General features: G+C 41.5%; 1 protein-coding gene across 1 annotated transcript in view; it reads right to left on the bottom strand.

Annotated features, from left to right (window-relative positions):
- Window positions 1–6,298: 6,298 nt before the first annotated feature.
- Window positions 6,299–19,535, bottom strand: part of LOC146633036 (neurabin-2-like) — a 29,879-nt gene continuing 16,642 nt past the window's right edge. Inside the window, exons 6-15 of the mRNA XM_085351283.1 lie at window positions 14,684–14,816; window positions 14,136–14,256; window positions 13,316–13,420; window positions 12,725–12,860; window positions 7,659–7,802; window positions 7,470–7,523; window positions 7,152–7,283; window positions 6,901–6,998; window positions 6,697–6,793; window positions 6,299–6,384 (exon numbers count right to left, since the gene is read on the bottom strand). Of these exons, the coding sequence (XP_085207409.1) occupies window positions 6,331–6,384; window positions 6,697–6,793; window positions 6,901–6,998; window positions 7,152–7,283; window positions 7,470–7,523; window positions 7,659–7,802; window positions 12,725–12,860; window positions 13,316–13,420; window positions 14,136–14,256; window positions 14,684–14,816 (1,074 nt within the window). The 3' untranslated portion in view covers window positions 6,299–6,330. The remainder of the gene's footprint in view (window positions 6,385–6,696; window positions 6,794–6,900; window positions 6,999–7,151; window positions 7,284–7,469; window positions 7,524–7,658; window positions 7,803–12,724; window positions 12,861–13,315; window positions 13,421–14,135; window positions 14,257–14,683; window positions 14,817–19,535) is intronic.

The following is a 19,535-nucleotide window of genomic DNA, read 5'->3' as shown; positions in this document are numbered from 1 at the left end:
CTATCCCAGCTGTCATAGGGCGAGAGGCGGGGTACACCCCGGAAAGGTCGCCAGTCTGTCGCAGGGCGGTTGGGGAGGTAAGATCTGTAAATCAATGCACACTTCAAACAAATGTGAACAGTGAAATATGAAGTTAAATAAAACTTGTTTTTTTCTTGTCATATTTTATCTTTATTAACGCTGACAGACAGGTATTGGTTCAGACAAACATGGTGGCATCAACTGAAAACAGAACCAGGCAGAGAAGGAAATCTGTTTCAGACCCGAGACGCACTCCGAGGTCAGATTGTCCCGCTCTCATCATTTGGCACCGCATGACTGTTAGTCTTTCAAACCACACGACTTCACTGTCTAATTTCAAGCCAAGGACTAATAGTTTTGTAAAGAAAAGGACAGAACTGCTCCAAAGTGCGGTAAATTTTGGCGATGCATGAAAATAGAAAAAACAAAGAAACAAAAAACAAATTGCAAGGATTCTCATAGTGCTTTTGTTTCTTGTAATTTCACCCCCCACCCCCACCACCATTTTTCTTCCAGTTTCTTAAAAGTTGCTGTGTGACACGCGTGATGTGAGCACAAGATTGCATCTGCTCTACATAGCAAGCATCTGTTCTTCTAGTTCTATAGAGGCTGGGTGTAAAGTGTTTAAGGATTGGCTACCAGTGGTTACAGCGCAGAACATGCCAGAGTTTTTAAGCTTTTCACCTTGAACATCAAAAACGGTCATTATGCAAACACAATCAGAAGCAACTTGACTTTGGGTCCTAGCATTTCAGTGCAATTTGGACTGAGGCTCATCAACCAAGGCGATCTGAAGGCAGAGATAACAGGAAGTACATGTGCAAACATCCATCCATCCAGTATAACTTATCAAGGTCTGAACTGCAGGGTCAGCAGTTCAAGCAGAAGTACCTACACCTCCATCTCTCAACCATCTCCATCTTTTCAGGAGGGTCACTGAGGTGTTCCAATGGCAGCCAAGAGACGCAATCTCTCCAGTTCATCCAGAGTCTCCTCCTTTCCTCTTACAGATAAGTCATCTTATCTGTAAGAGGAGACCAGACGCCCATCGGAGGAAGCTGATGCTTGTATCCACTATCTCAATCTTTAGGTCACTGCCCACAGCTTGAGGTCACAGGTGATGGGGATAGATCCAACCAGTAAATTGACAACTTTGCTCCACGCTCAGCTTTCTCTTCACAGCAATAAGCTGGTACTACATCTGCATTACTGCAGACCCTTCACCAATCAATCTGTTAATCTCTGGCTCCACTTCTCCAGTCTTGAACAAGAACCGGTGATACCCAAGGCAGGACCTCATCCTCAATCAGGGGCAGGGCAATTCTCATCCTCGCAGAAAAGCACAACATTGTAAGCTAGAGGTTAACCACTTGACAAAGCCTAAAAGGACCACGTCACTTGTGAATTCCCAACGCCACCAAACCAAAACCAACACGGCCTTTAGCTACATCTAGAATATGTTGTCCATAAAGGACATGAACAGATGGAGAGGCTAACTGTCTGACTTTCGCAAACAGATCTAATTTGGACTAACCTGAGACACTTGTGAATGACCTATTAAGCAGTTTCTGTGTACTGGCTACTTAACACTGATTATAACCTCCACCAACAACAACAATCAGTTATGACTCCTTGAAATGTACAAAGTGATTAGACAAGAACCGTAATCCTTTACCTACAAGCAAGGCACTGAACCCTCTCACTTCAGAGGCCGCCTGTTGACGAAAATGGTTTTGAAGGTCATTCCCCGAAATATGAACTGGGGGCAAATGATGAGTTTATTATCAAAAATCAATTTGTAACAGCTCTTACATGGCGTAGTGCTACAATCAGTCAGTCTACCAATATGGCAGTTTGTCTGTAATCACTGGTATTATCTTTAAACTGATGAGGACAAGCTAATTTTGTTTTTTCCAACGTAGACACAGCGGATGGGGCGGGAAGGGTAACAAATGACAGTCAGCTACAGTTAGCAAACATCGGAAGGCTTTTTAGAGGCAAAAGCAGCAGGTTAACTTATAGGTCATAAAAAGGCAAGCTGATCACTTCCTGTGTTTAGACATTAAAACCCAAAGTGACCAGGGTTCGATTTGGTGATACAACAGCTTTTGTACAGCTCACACTGTTTCAACACCGAGATGAAACTGTAATAAAAAATACTTAAGAAATAAAAATACTCAAGTGAGTTGCTTATGGCTGATTTTCATTCCTTTAAAACAAAAAATGCTCTTTCACCTTTGCTTCCATCTATTAAGACAACACTTTAAAACATACTGCAGGTTTGGAACAAATACTTGGTGTCTTTTTAGCAAAAGAAGAAGAATTCTTACATGAAAATAATCATACATTGTGATTTTGGAGTTACTCCTCCATGTTCATCAGCCAGACAGTACAAACACAAAAGATTATTTTCTGGTGGTTGAATGTCCTCATATTCCTGTTTGTTTCCACGTCCCCCGACAGTTCTCAAACAGAAACGTGCAAAAAGACTTAAAACTCTGCCCCCATGTCTCTCTAGATATCTGTTAATGCACAAATACTGTAGGTCAAAGGTGAAGCACAGATTCAGATCAGTTTCAGCTCCAACAGAGTGGGTGTGAAGAACAAAGCCAGGCTGAGGCTGAAGGCAGGGGCAGATTGGTCTTAGCAAAACAAGCTTTTTTTTTTTTTTTTTAAGCAAATACCTCAGGAAAACATGCTTCTACCTAGCAAGTAAGCTTGGAAATGCAACTTTTCATTTTCAAGCAGATAGCAGCTTTATCTAAATAGTCGTGATTTGTCAAAATTATTTTGGGTTTCAAAGAAACGACGATACGTTTTCAATGTAGCCATGCTATAAGCTTTGTGATGCTATACTCAGGCACAGCAGTGCTTCGAAATGCTAACACTGGCATACGAGCGTGATCGCAGGCCCAGCAGGGTAATGTTGAGCAGGCTTACCGTGTTCGTGAAATCCATTCAACACGTTAGCATGCTAACATTAGTGGAATTTAGAACCTTAATATTTGATGAATTAACATTTATAACCGGCTGTTGGTGCAAAAGGGAAACTCGGTATGCTTCCTCTGGGCACTATGAACATCGGTACAATGGGCTTGAAGATAATGAGAGCAAAGTTGCAATGCAAATGGTACCATTCTCAGAACCAGGGTGCTAGTGTGGCTAAGGTTTGGGAAAAAGCTGTAGAGATTGGTTTTAACTTGTCAACCTCAAAACTGCTCCATTCATTATGAGTTAAGCTTAAGTAGCCTAATTAGATCTCGGGATTGTACTCCACTTGTGGTTTTTCAAGTAATGTGAGCTAATCAGAGCTTGCCAGCAAGCTCTACTGTCTTTACTCTCTCTACTATCTTGATTAACACAGGCGCTCATAACAACAGTTACCACGGGGAATGACAGCAGCAAAATACATAATCTACCAGTTCAGAATTTCATTTCACATGTAAAGGCCATCTTTCAGAGCACCATTTTGCCATTCACATGAATACAAGTTTCATATTTGAAACGGTCCACATTATAATTTTCACATAATTTTTTATAAACATAGAGCGTACAGTAACCAGTATCACAGGTTCAATCCTTGTCTAATTAGTCTATTCTCAGCAAATCAACCTTTTGATTCTGCTAATCTTAAAAAAGGTTGCAACTCATTACATTGATCTGACCAGTTTGGGGAAAAGAAAAGAAATCATATTCAGGTAGATGGAGTTGACACATTGGTTACTGAATTCCTGAAGAAACACCTGACCTTTAATGGCTATAATAACACTTTTAAATTCAACCAGTTCAACTACGTCAGGCATGTATCGCTAACTTAAATTCATTTTCTATAGGTATAATACTGGCACTGGGACCCTCTACTTTTCTCCTAATGTAAGATATGTGGAGTGTGTTTACATGCACACAGTTTTCTGAATAACCCCGATGCTCATATCCATGTGACGGTCTTGTTACACAAACACTTCAGTGGCTACACTATCCTGTTATGCTAGCAGGCTTCACTAGCTAGTGAGGTGCTACTAGCTAGTGAGAATTGATAAATACTGATACAAATATCAATATAAAACAGAACTGGCAAAGACTCTGGCATCCTTGATAGTTCTAGTTTGTGATTTTGGGAAGTTAAATTAACATATTGCCAGCTAACAACTACTACTGTCAGTCGACACTTATAGCCTAACAAGCTAACCGACAGCCAAATGACATTAGCCAATACAGAACCACGGAGAAATGTCACTAACTTAGAACTAGTGACATTTGACTAGTCAGTATGTAATGTTCAAACAAAAGAAACTATTAAACTATTACAATAACACTTACAGAAACAGAAACCACTTCATAAAGGTAACTTTTAGCTAGTAAAGTTTAAGATTTTATGTTTTTTTTTAATGTTCAAATAAAATCTAATATTTGAGTGTCCAGTGTTTCACTATACTCCGTTTATATCATGTTAGTCAATTTATGATCTGGAAATTTAAGCCAATGAAGAAAAACAAAAACTGGGGGATCAATTGAAATTTTTTCAGTAGTAGTTTCCACTTACTTTTTATACTTGCTAGTTTTGGAAGAGAATTCGTGTGATAGTTCTGGGGGAAAAAACTGAAGTTGAATTCAAAGTTGGTTTTTTAGGGAGTCTTGGTGCATGCTCAATCATCCAGGTAAGTAAATCCCAAAAGGCTGATTCTGTTCACCTGTTTTTAGGGACAAAAAAAAAAAAAAGGCCCCCGTGGCCATACTAGTCTTCCATGCTAATAAAATAATAATAATAATTAAAATGAAAATTACATTTCATATGAGTCTTTAGTTAGGTATATAATTGCTTGGAAAAGTTTTACTGCGCAATATAGGAACATTATTATTGATGGGGGATATTAGTGGCAGTAATAATAGTAAACTCCAATCTAAAAGTTAGTAATAATTGGACCTGCTTTTGGACAAATTATGAATTTATCTGTTTAGTAAATATCCAGTATATTGTTATAGGATTTTAAATGAGCAAATTCTCTAATCTTAGTGCTGTTTTCCACTTTGGATTTGACCTCAATTGCCAATTCAATGAATCAGTTTCTATCTGTAGTCATTCTCTGCTTCCATGACATGTTTGGACGATAGATTTTTTAAATATTTTATGTATATGGTAGTAGCTAAGAGTGCGAGCTAAGAGGATATTCTAAAACGAGAAAGGAAGCCTTCCTACACGTGAGAATATAGTGCACGGCTGACCTGAAAGCAGGTTTGTGTGCATGTAAACCCACAGAGTATATAGTAAACACCAACAGATATACACAATTAGAAGTTCTACAAGCACAAATTAGACTATTCACACCCTGTTTGCCATTGATGCTGAGAGAAAAGAGATGAAACAGACTGAGGACTACTGAACCATTCCCTCCACAGTAAGGCGTCACCGCCTCACTCTTAGATTCCAGATCCATCTAATTGCTTAAGCCACTTTAACACTTTTAAATAAATGTATAGAATATATACAAACATTACGCCACGTAGTTCAGACCTGAAACGCACACTTCTTCTTTACTAATACCACCGTTTGCAGAGAGTTAGGTCAGAAAAAAGAAAGCAAAAAGCTGGGCTTTGACAGTTTTGAAACACGGAGGCCATCTTGCTCCATAGTTTTTATTACTTCGCTAATGGGCGGTGCGGTGGCCATCAGAGTTTTGTCGAGTCTTACTACCGAGGTTCCACTTCTTGAAAGGTGTCGTGTCTCTAAAAATAAGGTCACCGCTTCTCCTGGTAGTTTCAGATGAAAACGAGCATCGCCACGGGCAGAGAACACGCTCGTCCTCTTCTCTCAAAGGTCGTATAACAGCAGTCCTTTTGTCCCTTTTGCTCTGCTTCATTCCCTCTGTCGCTCTATAAAGCACTTTGTGACGAGCCTGGTTATTAAAAGCGCCTTTTGTTTTTAATAAATCGGATTTATTCACAGAACCTGGGTAAGATGCTGCTAAAGAGAGGAGAAAACACATCGTCTACAAACTGAGTTGCTGAATATGGTTTCCGGGTTGAATGCCAAGCCAGTTGCCAGGAAGACACAAAAGGAGGATTCTGGATATGACAGAAGGTGCATTCTGGGATTTGTTGTTGACTGACGGAGCACTAAGCCACTGGCAGATGTCACATGAGAGGTCCTCTCTTCTACTTGCTGGGATTTTTTCCCTCCTCTGCTACCTGTCCGTTGCAGTGAATGGTTGATTGGAATAAATTACAGCCCCCCTGCGGTAGGATGATGGGGGAGGATGGGGGAGCTCCTCCTCCTTCAGTCGCAGACAGGAGGCAGGAAGTAGCAGCAGTCTAGGAGGGATTGGGGGTCTTCAAGGCATCCACTTTGGTCTCCAAGTCTGTAATCTGTGGAAAACATAGTGGATGATAACTTCAAGAAATATAACATTAAACCTTTTATGAAAAGTGTTAAAGAAACACTTAATTGAAGCAGAGCATCAAGTGAACAAAACCTGTGGGACGATAATCTGCAGCTTGATCATTTCCCTCTGTAGCAGCATAGACTGAGATCAGACGTGTTCCTTTAACTTGTTTGAGCAGTGTACTAAAACATAATGCAGGGACACTGCCATCAAGATGTGACCCTCCTTTGCCTTTCCTGCTTGGGAAAAGCTCTGCTACCTGACAGTGAGAGATTCAGGTGAGTCCACTGCGAACCTTTTCCTGCAGGTTGTCTGTCTCCTCTTTGTGTGTTGCCTCGCTCTCCTCTTGTGCCCGACGCTGAGCAGTCTCTTTCTTCAGGTACTCGATCTCCCTAAAATGCACACGCACACACACACACACACACACACACACATTGGAGTGGTGGTGTTTTTTTACTCCTTTTATCTTTTTACTCTGTCCCTCCTTCTCCTTCCTTACTTCTGCTGGTATTCTTTGATCAGCCTCTTGGCTTTGCTGTATTTCCTCTCCAGGGTTTGATACTGAGCCTGAGTTTCCTTCAGGTGTTCATCCACAGCCTGAAAAGACAAATACTCGCTGTGAGTAAATGATAACAAAACTAGTTTTAGGGTGGCAGTGAGCTCATTTTTTTTAGTTTTTAAGGGATGAGGGGAAAAAAAGAAACACTTGATTCACTCGTGCCTTTTTGAAGTTTAGGTTTACTATCTTACCTTACATAGAGACTGTGCCTCCATCCAGTAGCCCTCAAGTTTTTCCATCCTCTCTTTACTGTCCCGGATATTTTGCTCCAACTGAGCACGCTCCATCCGCCAACGCAACTTATCCTGCTCTGCGTGAGCCAGCTGGAGGCGGGGTGGGGGTCAGTGTGGGAGGAGGAGGTGGTATGTGGGAGGCATTAAGTCATCATAGAGCCAAAAAGAACTGGTGTTATGCATGTGTACATTCTCTTCTGCAGTGCAACCTGAATGTGCCGTTGTTTTGAGGGTTTTTTGCCTGCATGTGTATAAGTGTGTGTTAAACAGGCTCACCTTCCTCTTGAGCAGCTGGATCTCAGCCTGGGTTACTGCATGTTTAATCTGGAGCTGCAGACAGAGGGAGAAGCAATCTGATTTCTTTAACAAACAAATAAACATAACAAAAATCAAGCTAGGTAAAACTGTAAACAAGACTGAATAAAATAATGACATTAACATCCAAATCATTTATATCACATGTACCTCTTTGAACTTGTGGGCCAGTTTCTCTGGGTCCAGCTCCACAGGCGACAGCATTTCCTGGTTTTCTGCCAGATCGAAAACCTCTATCGAGTTCGGAAACATTGGACTCATCTCCTCCTCCTCGTCTGTCGCATATTCACCTGTCTGCAGGTAAACACACGCGCAACAAATACAGTTACATTTGGTAATAGTTGTGATATTTTATACATATTGTATGAGTAGGTTTTACAGGTATCAGGTTACATAGCAGACCAATGATTGCATCCGATATGGAGCTGGAGTAGCTGGTTAGTATAGATCAGGGGTCCCCAATCCCAGTCCACCAGGGCCGGTGTCCCTGCAGGTTTTAGATGTGTCCTTGATCCATCACAGCTGATTTAAATGGATAAATTAGCTCCTCAACATGTCCTGAAGTTCTCCAGAGGCCTGGGAATGAACTAATCATGTGATTCAGGTGTGTTGACCCAGGGTGAGATCTAAAACCTGCAGGACACCGGCCCTCGTGGACTGGGATTGGGGACCCCTGGTATAGATGGTATAAAAGACTGACTTCCAGGTTTGTGCTTCATTAGTTTCCTGGGCCCCGTTTCAGGAAGCCGGTTTAGTGCAAACTCTGAGTAAGTATACCCTGAGTTAACGAAAACTCTGGGTTTTCAGTTTCACAAAGCGAGTTTAGATTCATCCTGAGTGAGTCACTATGACGACACACTCCGTGAAGCTAACCTGCCCCCTAGCAGGTTTACTTCAACTAACCCTGACTGTCTCCGCCCCTTTGTCGGAAACCTGACAGTAGGAAGTGTCGGACATGGCGTGCTCCTTCCTTGAAGAGCCAGTAGATCGTGAAGCCCAAATTCTCCGCAGAGCTCTCCGCTGGGAGAGAGTGATTAGAGCGCGTTTGGACATTTTATCATTTCCTGATGATTTCCTGTGTGAACGTTACCGTTTTTCAGCACAATCTATAATTTATTTGAATAACATCCTCAGGCCTAATATTGCTCATGTGACACATCGCGGACATGCTCTCAGTTCATTGCATATTATTTGTATTGCACTTCGGTTTTTTGCAAACGGGAGCTTTCTGTATAATATTGGTGACGCTGAGCACGTTTCCAAGGCTACCGTCTGTCGGGCAGTCAGGAATGTTACAGTTGCACTGAAACGTCTCCTGCACTCGTTTGTGGTGTTCCCCGGTCATAGACCCACAAGATTTATCAAAGAGGGATTCCACAAAATTGCAGGTATCAGGATGAACAAAACTTAATTCATGATGTGGTGATACTTGAACTACTACTTAAATTTTACATTTATTCTCACGGTTCCCAGGCGTGATTGGCTGTATAGATGGCACTCACATTCCAATCATTGCTCCTTCAGTAAATGAAGGAGACTATGTGAACAGGAAGTCTTTCCACAGCATTAATGTACAGGTACATAGTTCCCTGTAGCATGTCAAACTAACAAATTATTTCATTATAGTAATGGATGCTAATTTGTGTTCTCTGCACTGTGAAGATCATATATGATGCTGCCAACATTATCACAAATGTGGAAGCCAAGTGGCCAGGCTCTGTGAGTGGTGGTGGTGGAGGACCTCCACCTGTTTTTCGGGCCTCCGCTTTTTTTCTGTTGGCTATAACGGGTCACATTTGAGCATACAGAGTAAGCAAATATGTACTTGTAATGTGCTCAGATAATTTCAATAAGTGCTTACAGAGGGGAAATTAATGTAGCCTCTAACTGCAATTGATTTACATCGGACAAACAGACCAAGCACTATGGCTCATAATACAATTACACCTTACCTGTTTGGACTATATTTTTATATTTCATTTTTACTTGCTGCCAGGAACGTTTGGGGCCTGTTGGGTTGCACCTGCGCTCACATCACGTCACAAAATAAAATGTATGAAATATAAAATAAAATAACATATGATAAAATAACGTGTTAAATGGGTGGAAATCCCTCGATCAATGTTTAAATTAACACTCACGCATTGACTCTGTCGGCTATGTTTTGCCATGCATGCTCCCTTTCTTTTGCAGCTGAGGCTGTGTTACTTTTTTTCCGCAAAATTTGCATGTTATCGGCATATGCTGCCATCAGAATTTCGGCCTCAAGCGCTGTGAAATACATTGACCGCGCCTTCTTTCCCTCCGTCTCCATGGTGACTCGCTTACTCTGTGCTCCACTAATCAGGGCTTTATGTATCCTCGTCCGCGCGCTTCACTTGGGGTTAAAGCAACTCCGCGTTGACTGAACTAATTGTTATCAGCCTTTCTGAAACCGAATATTCCGAGTTGGACAGTTCGGGGTTACTCAACCCTGAGTATCGTTTTTCACTCTGAGTTTTCTAAACCGGCTTCCTGAAACAGGGCCCTGGTGGCGTTCAGATCTAATGCAGGCTTACAGCACCACCACATTTAGTTGGTTTTTCAATGCTCATGTTTGATACACTATACACTGTCCCTTTGGGTTTAGGAGTTCAGTTGCGATCGTTTGAAGTCAAAAGTCCATTTGGTAAGTTTTGGTCATTCCAAGAGTCAAAAAGGACTCTTGGCTAGGCTAAGCTCATGCATGTGGTTTCACAGTTTGGTGGCTTATACTCTTTAAGCTAGTTAGCTTAAAACAGTCTTATGCTACTTAGTGCAAAGCCAGGTTGCTTTGGTAGACAAAAGGTATCTCAGTCACCTACCAACATCTCCAAAGGTAACCGTTACAAAAAAACTCTAAACATGATTAGTGAATTTTATTTTTTATTTATTTTTTCAAACAGAACTTAGTCATTTGTTAGATGTTAGCTAGTTGCTGGCATTAGCTTTACACTCATAGCACTGTGTGGTACATTTCAGTCGTCTGTCTCTTCATAATCTAATTGGCGGGAGTACCTGTCATATAAAATGATATAAATGGCAACTAGGTCAAGTATGCAGTCACAAATTAAGTGAAAGAAACGATCTGGTCAGTGGTTTGACAGTTCAGACTCATTCCCTTGGAACAAAAAGCAGCCAGCACATCGTCTTCCACTAAAAGCATTCACACAATCGATAACAGCCTGCTGATCATTCGTCTTATTCTTCTTTGTGTTACAAAGTAAATTAGCCTCACATTAGCCCGTGTCCAGCATGTTTTCTTCCAGGCTAACAAACGCATTAACTAAAATGTATTACTTAATACATGATTGCTTTGCACAATGACTGCACCGTGTCTTCCTCTCTGCTTACTCTTCCTACTCGGACACAATTTGAGGTAAATACTGTAAAGTAACTGTATTTATTACAAGACTGCAGCAAACCAGAGCGCACGCTGCCGTCCATATCAACATCCTCTGATAACTGCAGCTGTGCTCTGTGGCTTCTCTGGCTAACCAAACCAAAGTACACAAGCCTTGAGTTGACATTTGCCCCCAGGCATGAAATCAGAGCTCTTTCATTTTAGGCTGTAGAGTGATGAAATGTTAGGAGTCTATCATTAGAATCCTGAATCGATTTTTAAATGTAAATTTATTTTGCCCGACATGCCAGAATCTCAGGTTAAACCTCACAAAATTTCGACAACAACCAAACAGCAAACCAGAGCAGGTACACGCATTCAGCACAAAGACGTAAACACAACGCGCCGACGCATCACAGATGTCTGCTTTCTCAGCCGTCAGCGCACAGATTCTGATGCGTCGGCGGGTCCGTGCTTTGTGTTTACGTCTTTTTGGCGCTAGACTCCGAAGCTGCAGGTTTCAATACTCTACAACCAAAAACGACTGAAGATCAAACTAAGCTTCACATCATCATCGTCATGAATTTCCTCTTTTGCTGTTTTGCTTCCACCACAATAAAATCACACTTCATGCACAGCTCTCTCTCTCTACTGTTGTGTACAGCGCTGTCTGCTGCTGGTTTTATTTTTTTAAATTTAACTGATTTCCGACAAGAAAGTCTCGTTTCTGCTGTTCAATACTGAAGAAATGTAAACTTTTTAAAATGATGTGAAATTGCAAAATGCTCAGCTGTGTCTCTAATTAATCCTCTGCTTCACTTCAGCAGCATCAGGTGATGTTTATATGTTGATTCATGCTACTGCACAATATTTTTAAGGTTCTCTGCTATAAAAACCCAATAACATGTTTTTCTGTGTTTTATGCTCAGTTACTTTGACACTAAAGCGTCTGCTGTGATGCTCACACCTTTGACAAAGTCTCATAAGTCTCAGCTTTCTTTTTATAGCTATAAAAATATGGATATGTGCCGATAAATGACCAGAATTATAATATTTCTGACTGTCTGAGGCAAAATTTCCCCGATTCGAATCGAATCAGGACCTTGTGAATCGGAACTGAGATGATTCTGGAAATCAGTGACGATACCCAGCCTACAAGCCACACTCTGTCCCATGAGCCATGTGTAGGAAACAGCCTGGTCCCACTGTTTTAATTATGAAACCTGACCCTAGAAACTAGGAATTTAATGATTTCTGTATTGATGCAGTTTCTCTCTCTGACCAGACGGTGGAGATGCTGGACTGAGTTTGAAATGGCATGTGGTGGAGCACAGACAGGCATTTTCCCATGTACACATGTTGGATTTCCTGTGGCTAACAACCACTAACACCATCAAAAGGCTTGTGAAAATGAATTTAATGACTACATGCAGGATATCTTTGTGAAGTAGAGCAATGTTGCCTTCCAAATGCAGGCCAAAGTGCGTTTGGATTCTGTGTTTACTGACTAAAAACAACGACTTTTTCATTATTTTTGACTATTTCAAAGGACAAAGGAGGTGCAGTGAGGAGAACTGACTGTGTTTGAGCATTCACTGTGTTTATCACCCTCTCAAGCTGAGAGCGCTGCTGCTGCAATGTGTCACATGGCATGTGTCAAGAACCGCCCCTCAGCAGCGCATCAACAGGAAGACCACACGCAGGGCAGGACAATGAAATGTCACGGGGGAGTTGCCTACTGAGCTATGTCTGCGCGGCGTGCACCCAGCCAACGTTGGTGTGGTAGCTGTGCCTCGAAAATGATATCAGTGGCTGTTCTTTTCCCTCCCACACGACGGAGAGGTGTAGCATGTACCTCCTCATCATCATCCAAGTACTGTTTGTATCTCTGCTCCATCATCTCTCTCTGCCACCTCTCCTGTTCCAGAGTCTGCTGGATCAGCTGAGCCACTTCACTCTGTTCCCCCGGCTTCTCCCGGCCAATCACAAACCTAGAAAACAAAACCAAAAACTTAGGATTTGTCATTCGCAAGAAAAGGAAACAATGAAACATTTTACACAAACTGCATATGTGGAAAACATGAAAAAATTCACTGTATCAACATCAAACCTGAAAAACTCCAGAGCTTCAAAACACACCAACTAAAAAAAAAAAGTAATAATATGCAATTTATACCACTAATGGACAAAAAGAGCTTCCATAATGTGAAATGTGTTTCAAAAATGGAGATGTGGGGACCACACGTTGGAGTGTTACTCTACCTGTGGGGACCAGCAGCCCTTATGGGGACAAAATGTGGTTTTAGCGTCACGATTGCAATGAGGTTATGTTAGGATTAGACACTCATTCTTGATGGTTAGGGGAAGCAGCTACAGGAAGCATTATGTCCTCACAAAGATATGAAAACACAACTGTGTGCGTGTTTAGAGTGAGTGCGACACAGACCTGACTTTGCCGGTGGTATTGCGGAGGACAGTGGCAGCAAAGCTCTGAGTAACACCAACCAGGCTGGTCCCATCAACCTCCACTATGAGGTCATTCACCTGGATCCTACAGACACAAAGAGAACACTGTATGCAGAGCGATGTTTGGAGAAGACCAAGGTCGCTCAGTGAACACACCTCTCACATGCAACGACAAATGTAACTATGAGTGTCTTTGACCAGACAGGCCTGTGGACTAGCACTGGCTCCATGTAACATCCTAGCCTGTGGCATTTTATGCTTTTGCCTGTTTATTTTAAACTGGTGTCTCTAACAAAGAGCTTTAAAAACTTGCACTCACACTAATGAGAAGAAGGTAACAGTAGTGAGCAACTATCAGCTAAAGAATCAAGTTTGCAAAGAAATACATTTAAGGCAAAAGTGTACATTTAGCTAATAATCAATAATCATGCCTGCTGTCCAAAGAAAAATAGTGTTAAGCCTACAAAAAAGGGCCAACTATTGCTTTTTGATAAAGCACATAGTTAGTGTTGGATCATGTGACCTTGACTCGTCCCTTATGCTGCATTAGGTCTAGGCCGCCCCTCCCTGAGCCTGGTTCTGCTGGAGGTTTCTTCCTGTTCAAAGGGAGTTTTTCCTTCCCACTGTCTCATAGAGGTCATATGATTGTTGGGTTTTCTCTGTTCTCTTTGATTTACTGCAGGCTCTTTACCTTACGATATAAAGCACCTTGAGACAGCTGTTGCTGTGATTTCGAGCTATATAAATAAAACTGAAAGAATGAAAAATGCATGTCGGGGCAGGCAGGTTGAAGAAGGTACCTGCCGTCTCTCTGCGCAGCTCCGCCCTCAGTGACCGTCTTAACAAAGATCCCCAGCTTCTCCAGGCCCATATCAGCTCCTGCACCCATACCAATGATACTGATACCGAGGCCATCACTGTCTGAAAGACACACAGACAACAGAGCCATATCTCAGTGCTGAAAATTAAAACATAAATACATCATTACTGTTAATTAGAATCCTGTCATATTTATTTTGCTATCATAATAACTAATCATATTATAGAGTGGCAGGGAAAAGCATGTGGGATTTATCCACATTCAAGCTATTAAATATTAGTGAAATTATAGCTATTATACAGTGCTGAGAGCAGCCGTCACGCATGGTTGCTGGTTCAAATCCATTACCTTCAGAGTTACTGGCTACTAATTAGGCCAATCTGTGCTAAATTTAATCCCATAAGGGGATAATGGAGCTGTTAGAGCGACAGTGTATGTCCACTAACTGCAGCCTCTTGTGTGAGTGTGTACAGTTACATAAGAGGCTTGACTGAGTGACTCTCGGTGACATGTAAGACGCGTGCAAACCTTTCTCCAGCTCGACGGGAAACAGGTCCAACTTTTCGACCCTCTTCTCCAGCTCGTACTCAGCTGACGCTGCCATGGGGTCAACGTCATCATTACGTCGGTCGTAATCTTCATTAGAGTAGGTGGTAAAGACCTATGCAGAGGGCAAACGATCAGATAGCTAATCCAAATGCATCTAACTGAGAGGGCTAAGTGTAAAAACAGAGGCACTCGGAAAGTTCCCTGAGGAACTCCTACATGAAAGCCTCATAAGCTCACAGTGACTGGTGAAGGTTTGATGCTGATGTGCTACACACGTCTTTTTGCATGTTCAGGTATATGTCCCAATCATTTTTCATACAAAAATTGAAATATTTAACCTTAAACATCATCAATCAAACTGTATCTGCCATTTGAAAAAGGTCTTTTTCAATCAACTGTTTGGGGATATTTTGCTCACGTTGTAGACAAGAACGAAGATGGCTACGACGTTAGCAACACCTGTTCAACCTCTTGTTAAACAGAATATCTAATCAGGAACTTTGTGCACTGAGGTATGGTTAAGAAGACCAAGCATAAGACTGGGGATTTTCTTTCTCTCCAATTATTCTTCTTTGGACAGGAGCTGTAGAGAATAGAAAGGAAACAAGGGAAGGCACAAAGAAGCTGTAGCTGTGCCCAAAAGAAAGAGGAGTCTGAACATATTGTTGTTGACAGGTTGGTATGAGTATTTCACAAACTGCTGTTCAGACAACACAACACTGGATTTCCCCACACCACCATCTGCAGGGTTTACAGTTGATATCCAGTGAGCAGCAGTTCTCTGGGGAAACACTTTACGGTCTACTCTTCACTGCAAGGCTGTCAAATAAAGGTTAAAAAAGCTTATTTTTAACATGTTGCCTTGTGTGATGAGTCTCATTTTCTCTTACTCTCAGAAGTCAGAATTTGCCATAAACAGCATCAAAGCATGGACCCACTGTATGCCTTGTATCACTGGATAAGGCCACTGGTGGTGTAATGGTGTGAGGAATATTTTAATGGTACATTTTGTGCCCGTGAGTACCAACTGAGCATCATTTTAACACCACAGCAGTATTGTTATTGACCATGTGCATCCCTTTATGACCACAGCGTATCCATATTCCAACAGGATATTGTCCCATGTCACAAAACTCAAATCATCTCACACCAACACACTGCACTCAAATGGCCTGTAGGTCGTAAATCAATAGAGCACCTTTGGATGTGTAGGCAACAAATCTGCAGCAACTGTGTGATGCTGTCACGTCGATATGAACTACAGTCTCTGAGGAATGTTTCCAGCGCCTTGTTGAATCTATGCAATGGATAATTAAGGAAGTTATGAAGGGAAAAGTGGTTCATCCTGTAAGGTGCACCTAATTCAATATTTTAGACACCTCTTAGTTGCAAAACAATTGATTAATTAATTAAAAATCACAAATTAAAGCTCAGAAATGATCATAATGTGAAAGAATGTATATATTTAGTGTGTATACTATTATTCTTGTATTATTATTAGATTATACATATGTCTCATCATACAGCAACATTTGAGGCCACTTAAAGTTGTTCTTCCCGTCCACACAGTGAATAAGCTCTATATGCATTTACCTCTGGCTTCATCTTGATCAACTCCTAAGAGAAACTTAAAGCTCTCCAATGGGAGCAGACGAGAACGGTGAGAGTCAATCAAAAGGTGCAAGGACACACACCAGAACTAATGAGCTGAGGGGAGCTGGAGAGCCTCATAATAAACCTCCGTCTCAACACTTTTCCCATCTCCAATTCTGATCCAGTGCTGCTTTGAAAAAGGTGCAGCTTTAGCTCTTTTTATTCTAGAGCCATAAGGTTACAAACACTGCACACAGACCAGGACATGCAGGAGGACGCTGGGTCTCGCTGTGGCTTGGTTTTGACAGGTGGCATGTTTGCATGCTAGGGAAGTACGCTTCTACATACTTCCCTTGTTTTTAACTGATGCATTAGATCTTCACTGCACATCATTAGCCTGCGATACTGGGCGAAGCATCCAGAAATATTATCTCACAATAACCATTTACATCTATTGTGGCTTTAGACACAGTCCGTACACTCTCACTGTACTGTGCTCCACATCTTTCTACTGAAGCCCATCCAAACCACCCCACACCCCCCTGTTAAAAAAGGTCAGCAGCATCTGTCTCCCTGGTGACCACCTCTGTGATCACGTGGCTTCATTTCCATGGCAACCTCAGGCTTGCCCAGCGGGATTTTGGCACTGATATGCTCTCTCTCACTGTCCCTGTCTGGTAGATATGCTAATGTGTGTGTGTGTGTGTGTGTGTGTGTGTGTGTGTGTGTACACACAGACCCATAGGCCTTTATGTAACAGTATTATTACATTCCCTCGAGCGTAGGAGGTACACACACAAATACTGTGACACAAACAGGGTCGGAGGGCGGGATTGTAAGACTGCTTCCTGTTGTCACGCTTCCTTCCTGTCGAGTAACTTTAAAGCTTAGTTAGCGTGTGTGTCTGTGCGTACATGAAGCTTTAGGGTGTTCCTTTAAGATGTCAGAAACACAATCTCTACTGTTCCTCAGGAAAACAAACACACAAACAAAGAAAGATAAAACAGCAGGTAGAACATAAACAAAATAACAAAAAAAGTAAAGTGCACCCAACGACAGGAACAAGGTCGCCTCTAAAGTCTGTAACCCTGCAGAAGTACTCTGAACTGAAAAGCTGACCCTTAAAGTTAACATGCACCTGTAACCTAGATTCATGGGAGTAAACAACCTAGACTCAGTCCAGCGTTACTTGTACAGCGCCAAAGGTAAACAATAAGAGAGAGAAAACTAACAGGAGAAAGCATCTGCTGACAGCGGGAAAGAAACTGTCAGAACCAGGGAGGGGCGGGGCCATCAGCCGTGACCAGAACATAACAGCAATGATAGAAAAGTTTCTACAGAAGATCAATACACGTTCCAATATTACAACAGGTGCCTTAAAATAAAAGTCAAAATTGCCACAAAACTAAACAGCAAACACGGTTTAAGATAAATTGGCTTCTTCAGCAGTTTAGTAATATATTAACTTAAGATTAAGGTGTGGTTGTTGGGAGAAGCATTAGAGTCCTAATTTAGGCCCACTCTGAAGAAGAACCCCATAATGTAACATGACAGGGATTTTCATCCACTGTAACTCACACCATCTCTCTGAAATTTATGGTCTCAGATTTCAGGCTGAGATAAACCTAATGACATCATTATGACTTAATCTGGGCTATTCTTCACAAGAGAACCTCCTCCAGTCCAGAACATTTCCACAGTACTGATTGTGGTACTACATAGTATTTAAACAGTGAGTAAAACCAATGGAGGTTACGCACTTAAACGTGAGTTACAGTCCAATCCATACTCACAATCTCCTTAATGTATTTCAATGAAGTTTGTTACTTTACTAATCTATATTGATTTTTTAACACAGGATCAATACGTTCAATGTTACTCTCTTGAAATAGGTAAACATATGCTGGTAGTTTGTTCACTTTGCATAATCATAATAAACCCTTGGTATCAGGCTCTTTACTGATTTGACCAGCTAGCTGCCGGGTCAGCTAAGAGGCTCCGTCCTGTTATAACAGTATCCACTTTAAAGCTCCACTGGGTTTGGCAGCGTGGCTCACAGACTCTGCTGCAGAGTCCCAGAGAAACAAACACTGACAAATATTAAAATGTTCATTTAAACTTGGGCAACTTGGTGTATTTGAACATTTTTACTTCAAAAAGAGAAGTCACTCTGTAATGATGACTGTTGATGACAAGAATCAAATCGAACCTGCAGACCGCTTCACAATTGTGTATTAAGACCTCGTCTTTTGTCAGTTTGAATGAATAACCAGTATTCGCATCTTTGGGAACAAGTGAAGCTCATACAGATCAGCTCAGCCCTTCAGTGAATATGATGTGAAAACAATACATGTCTTTCTTTCGACTGACAATGCTGTGAATGGAAGCCTCAGCAGAACCGGGCCAGTCAGAAGCTACAAACTTACTACACGCTGGATAAAAGCCAAGCCACCGAGAAGTCCCCGGGGACCAGCCCGGGCCTCCAACACAGCCGCCATGACAGGGCTGTGTAGCCTCTCTGTAGCTTACAGCAGTAGGCTTTGTCTCCAACGTCATGTGAAGTTTAAACCAATCAGAGGAGCCCCACAAAACTCGTGAAGCTACACAAAAAGCTGGAATGAAGGATTGATTTAAAGCCCGTCAGATCCAAACTGGTGCCAATATTTTGCAATTAAAAATCTCATGTAACTATATCTGATGGTTATATCTGAAAAGATCCTCGTTTAATTTCCTATTTCATTTCAAATTCTTTGCTCAGATCAGCAAATAGCTGACATGGTCCAATATATCGGCCGGGCTCAGTGTGGATGGATGGATATACGAGGCCGTTCTTTACTGATATTAAACATTTAATTTTACTTATTCAATTAAAAATACCCTACAAGTAATAAGTTAAATAAAAATGTAATAATTTTTTTTTAAGTAAAAAATAAAAGCAATAAGTAAAGCTTTGGGGCGTTCACTTGACATGAGCTACATACATGTTGTTAGATCTCTATAAGCAGCAGGCAGATAATGTCGCGTAGTATAAACACTGGAAACAGGAGGAAGCAGCTAGCTTGTTTGTGGGTCAGGCTAACATTGGTTAGCACCCGTCGGTTTTTGTTTACCTACTGTAGAGGTTTTTAAAGTCGTATTAATCATGTAAACATGCTTCTTCTTTTTTTTAGCCAAAACGCAAACAAGCACATCCTGATATTTTGAGTTTTTTGCAGTCATGCTGAAATGTATCGATTTA

The sequence above is a fragment of the Diplotaxodon limnothrissa genome, linkage group LG4 (assembly GCF_057381915.1).
Source record: "Diplotaxodon limnothrissa isolate DT_005_m linkage group LG4, D_limnothrissa_male_GT1.1, whole genome shotgun sequence".
In the NCBI taxonomy this organism is placed as follows: domain Eukaryota; kingdom Metazoa; phylum Chordata; class Actinopteri; order Cichliformes; family Cichlidae; genus Diplotaxodon; species Diplotaxodon limnothrissa.
This window is presented reverse-complemented; position numbering and strand designations above follow the sequence as displayed.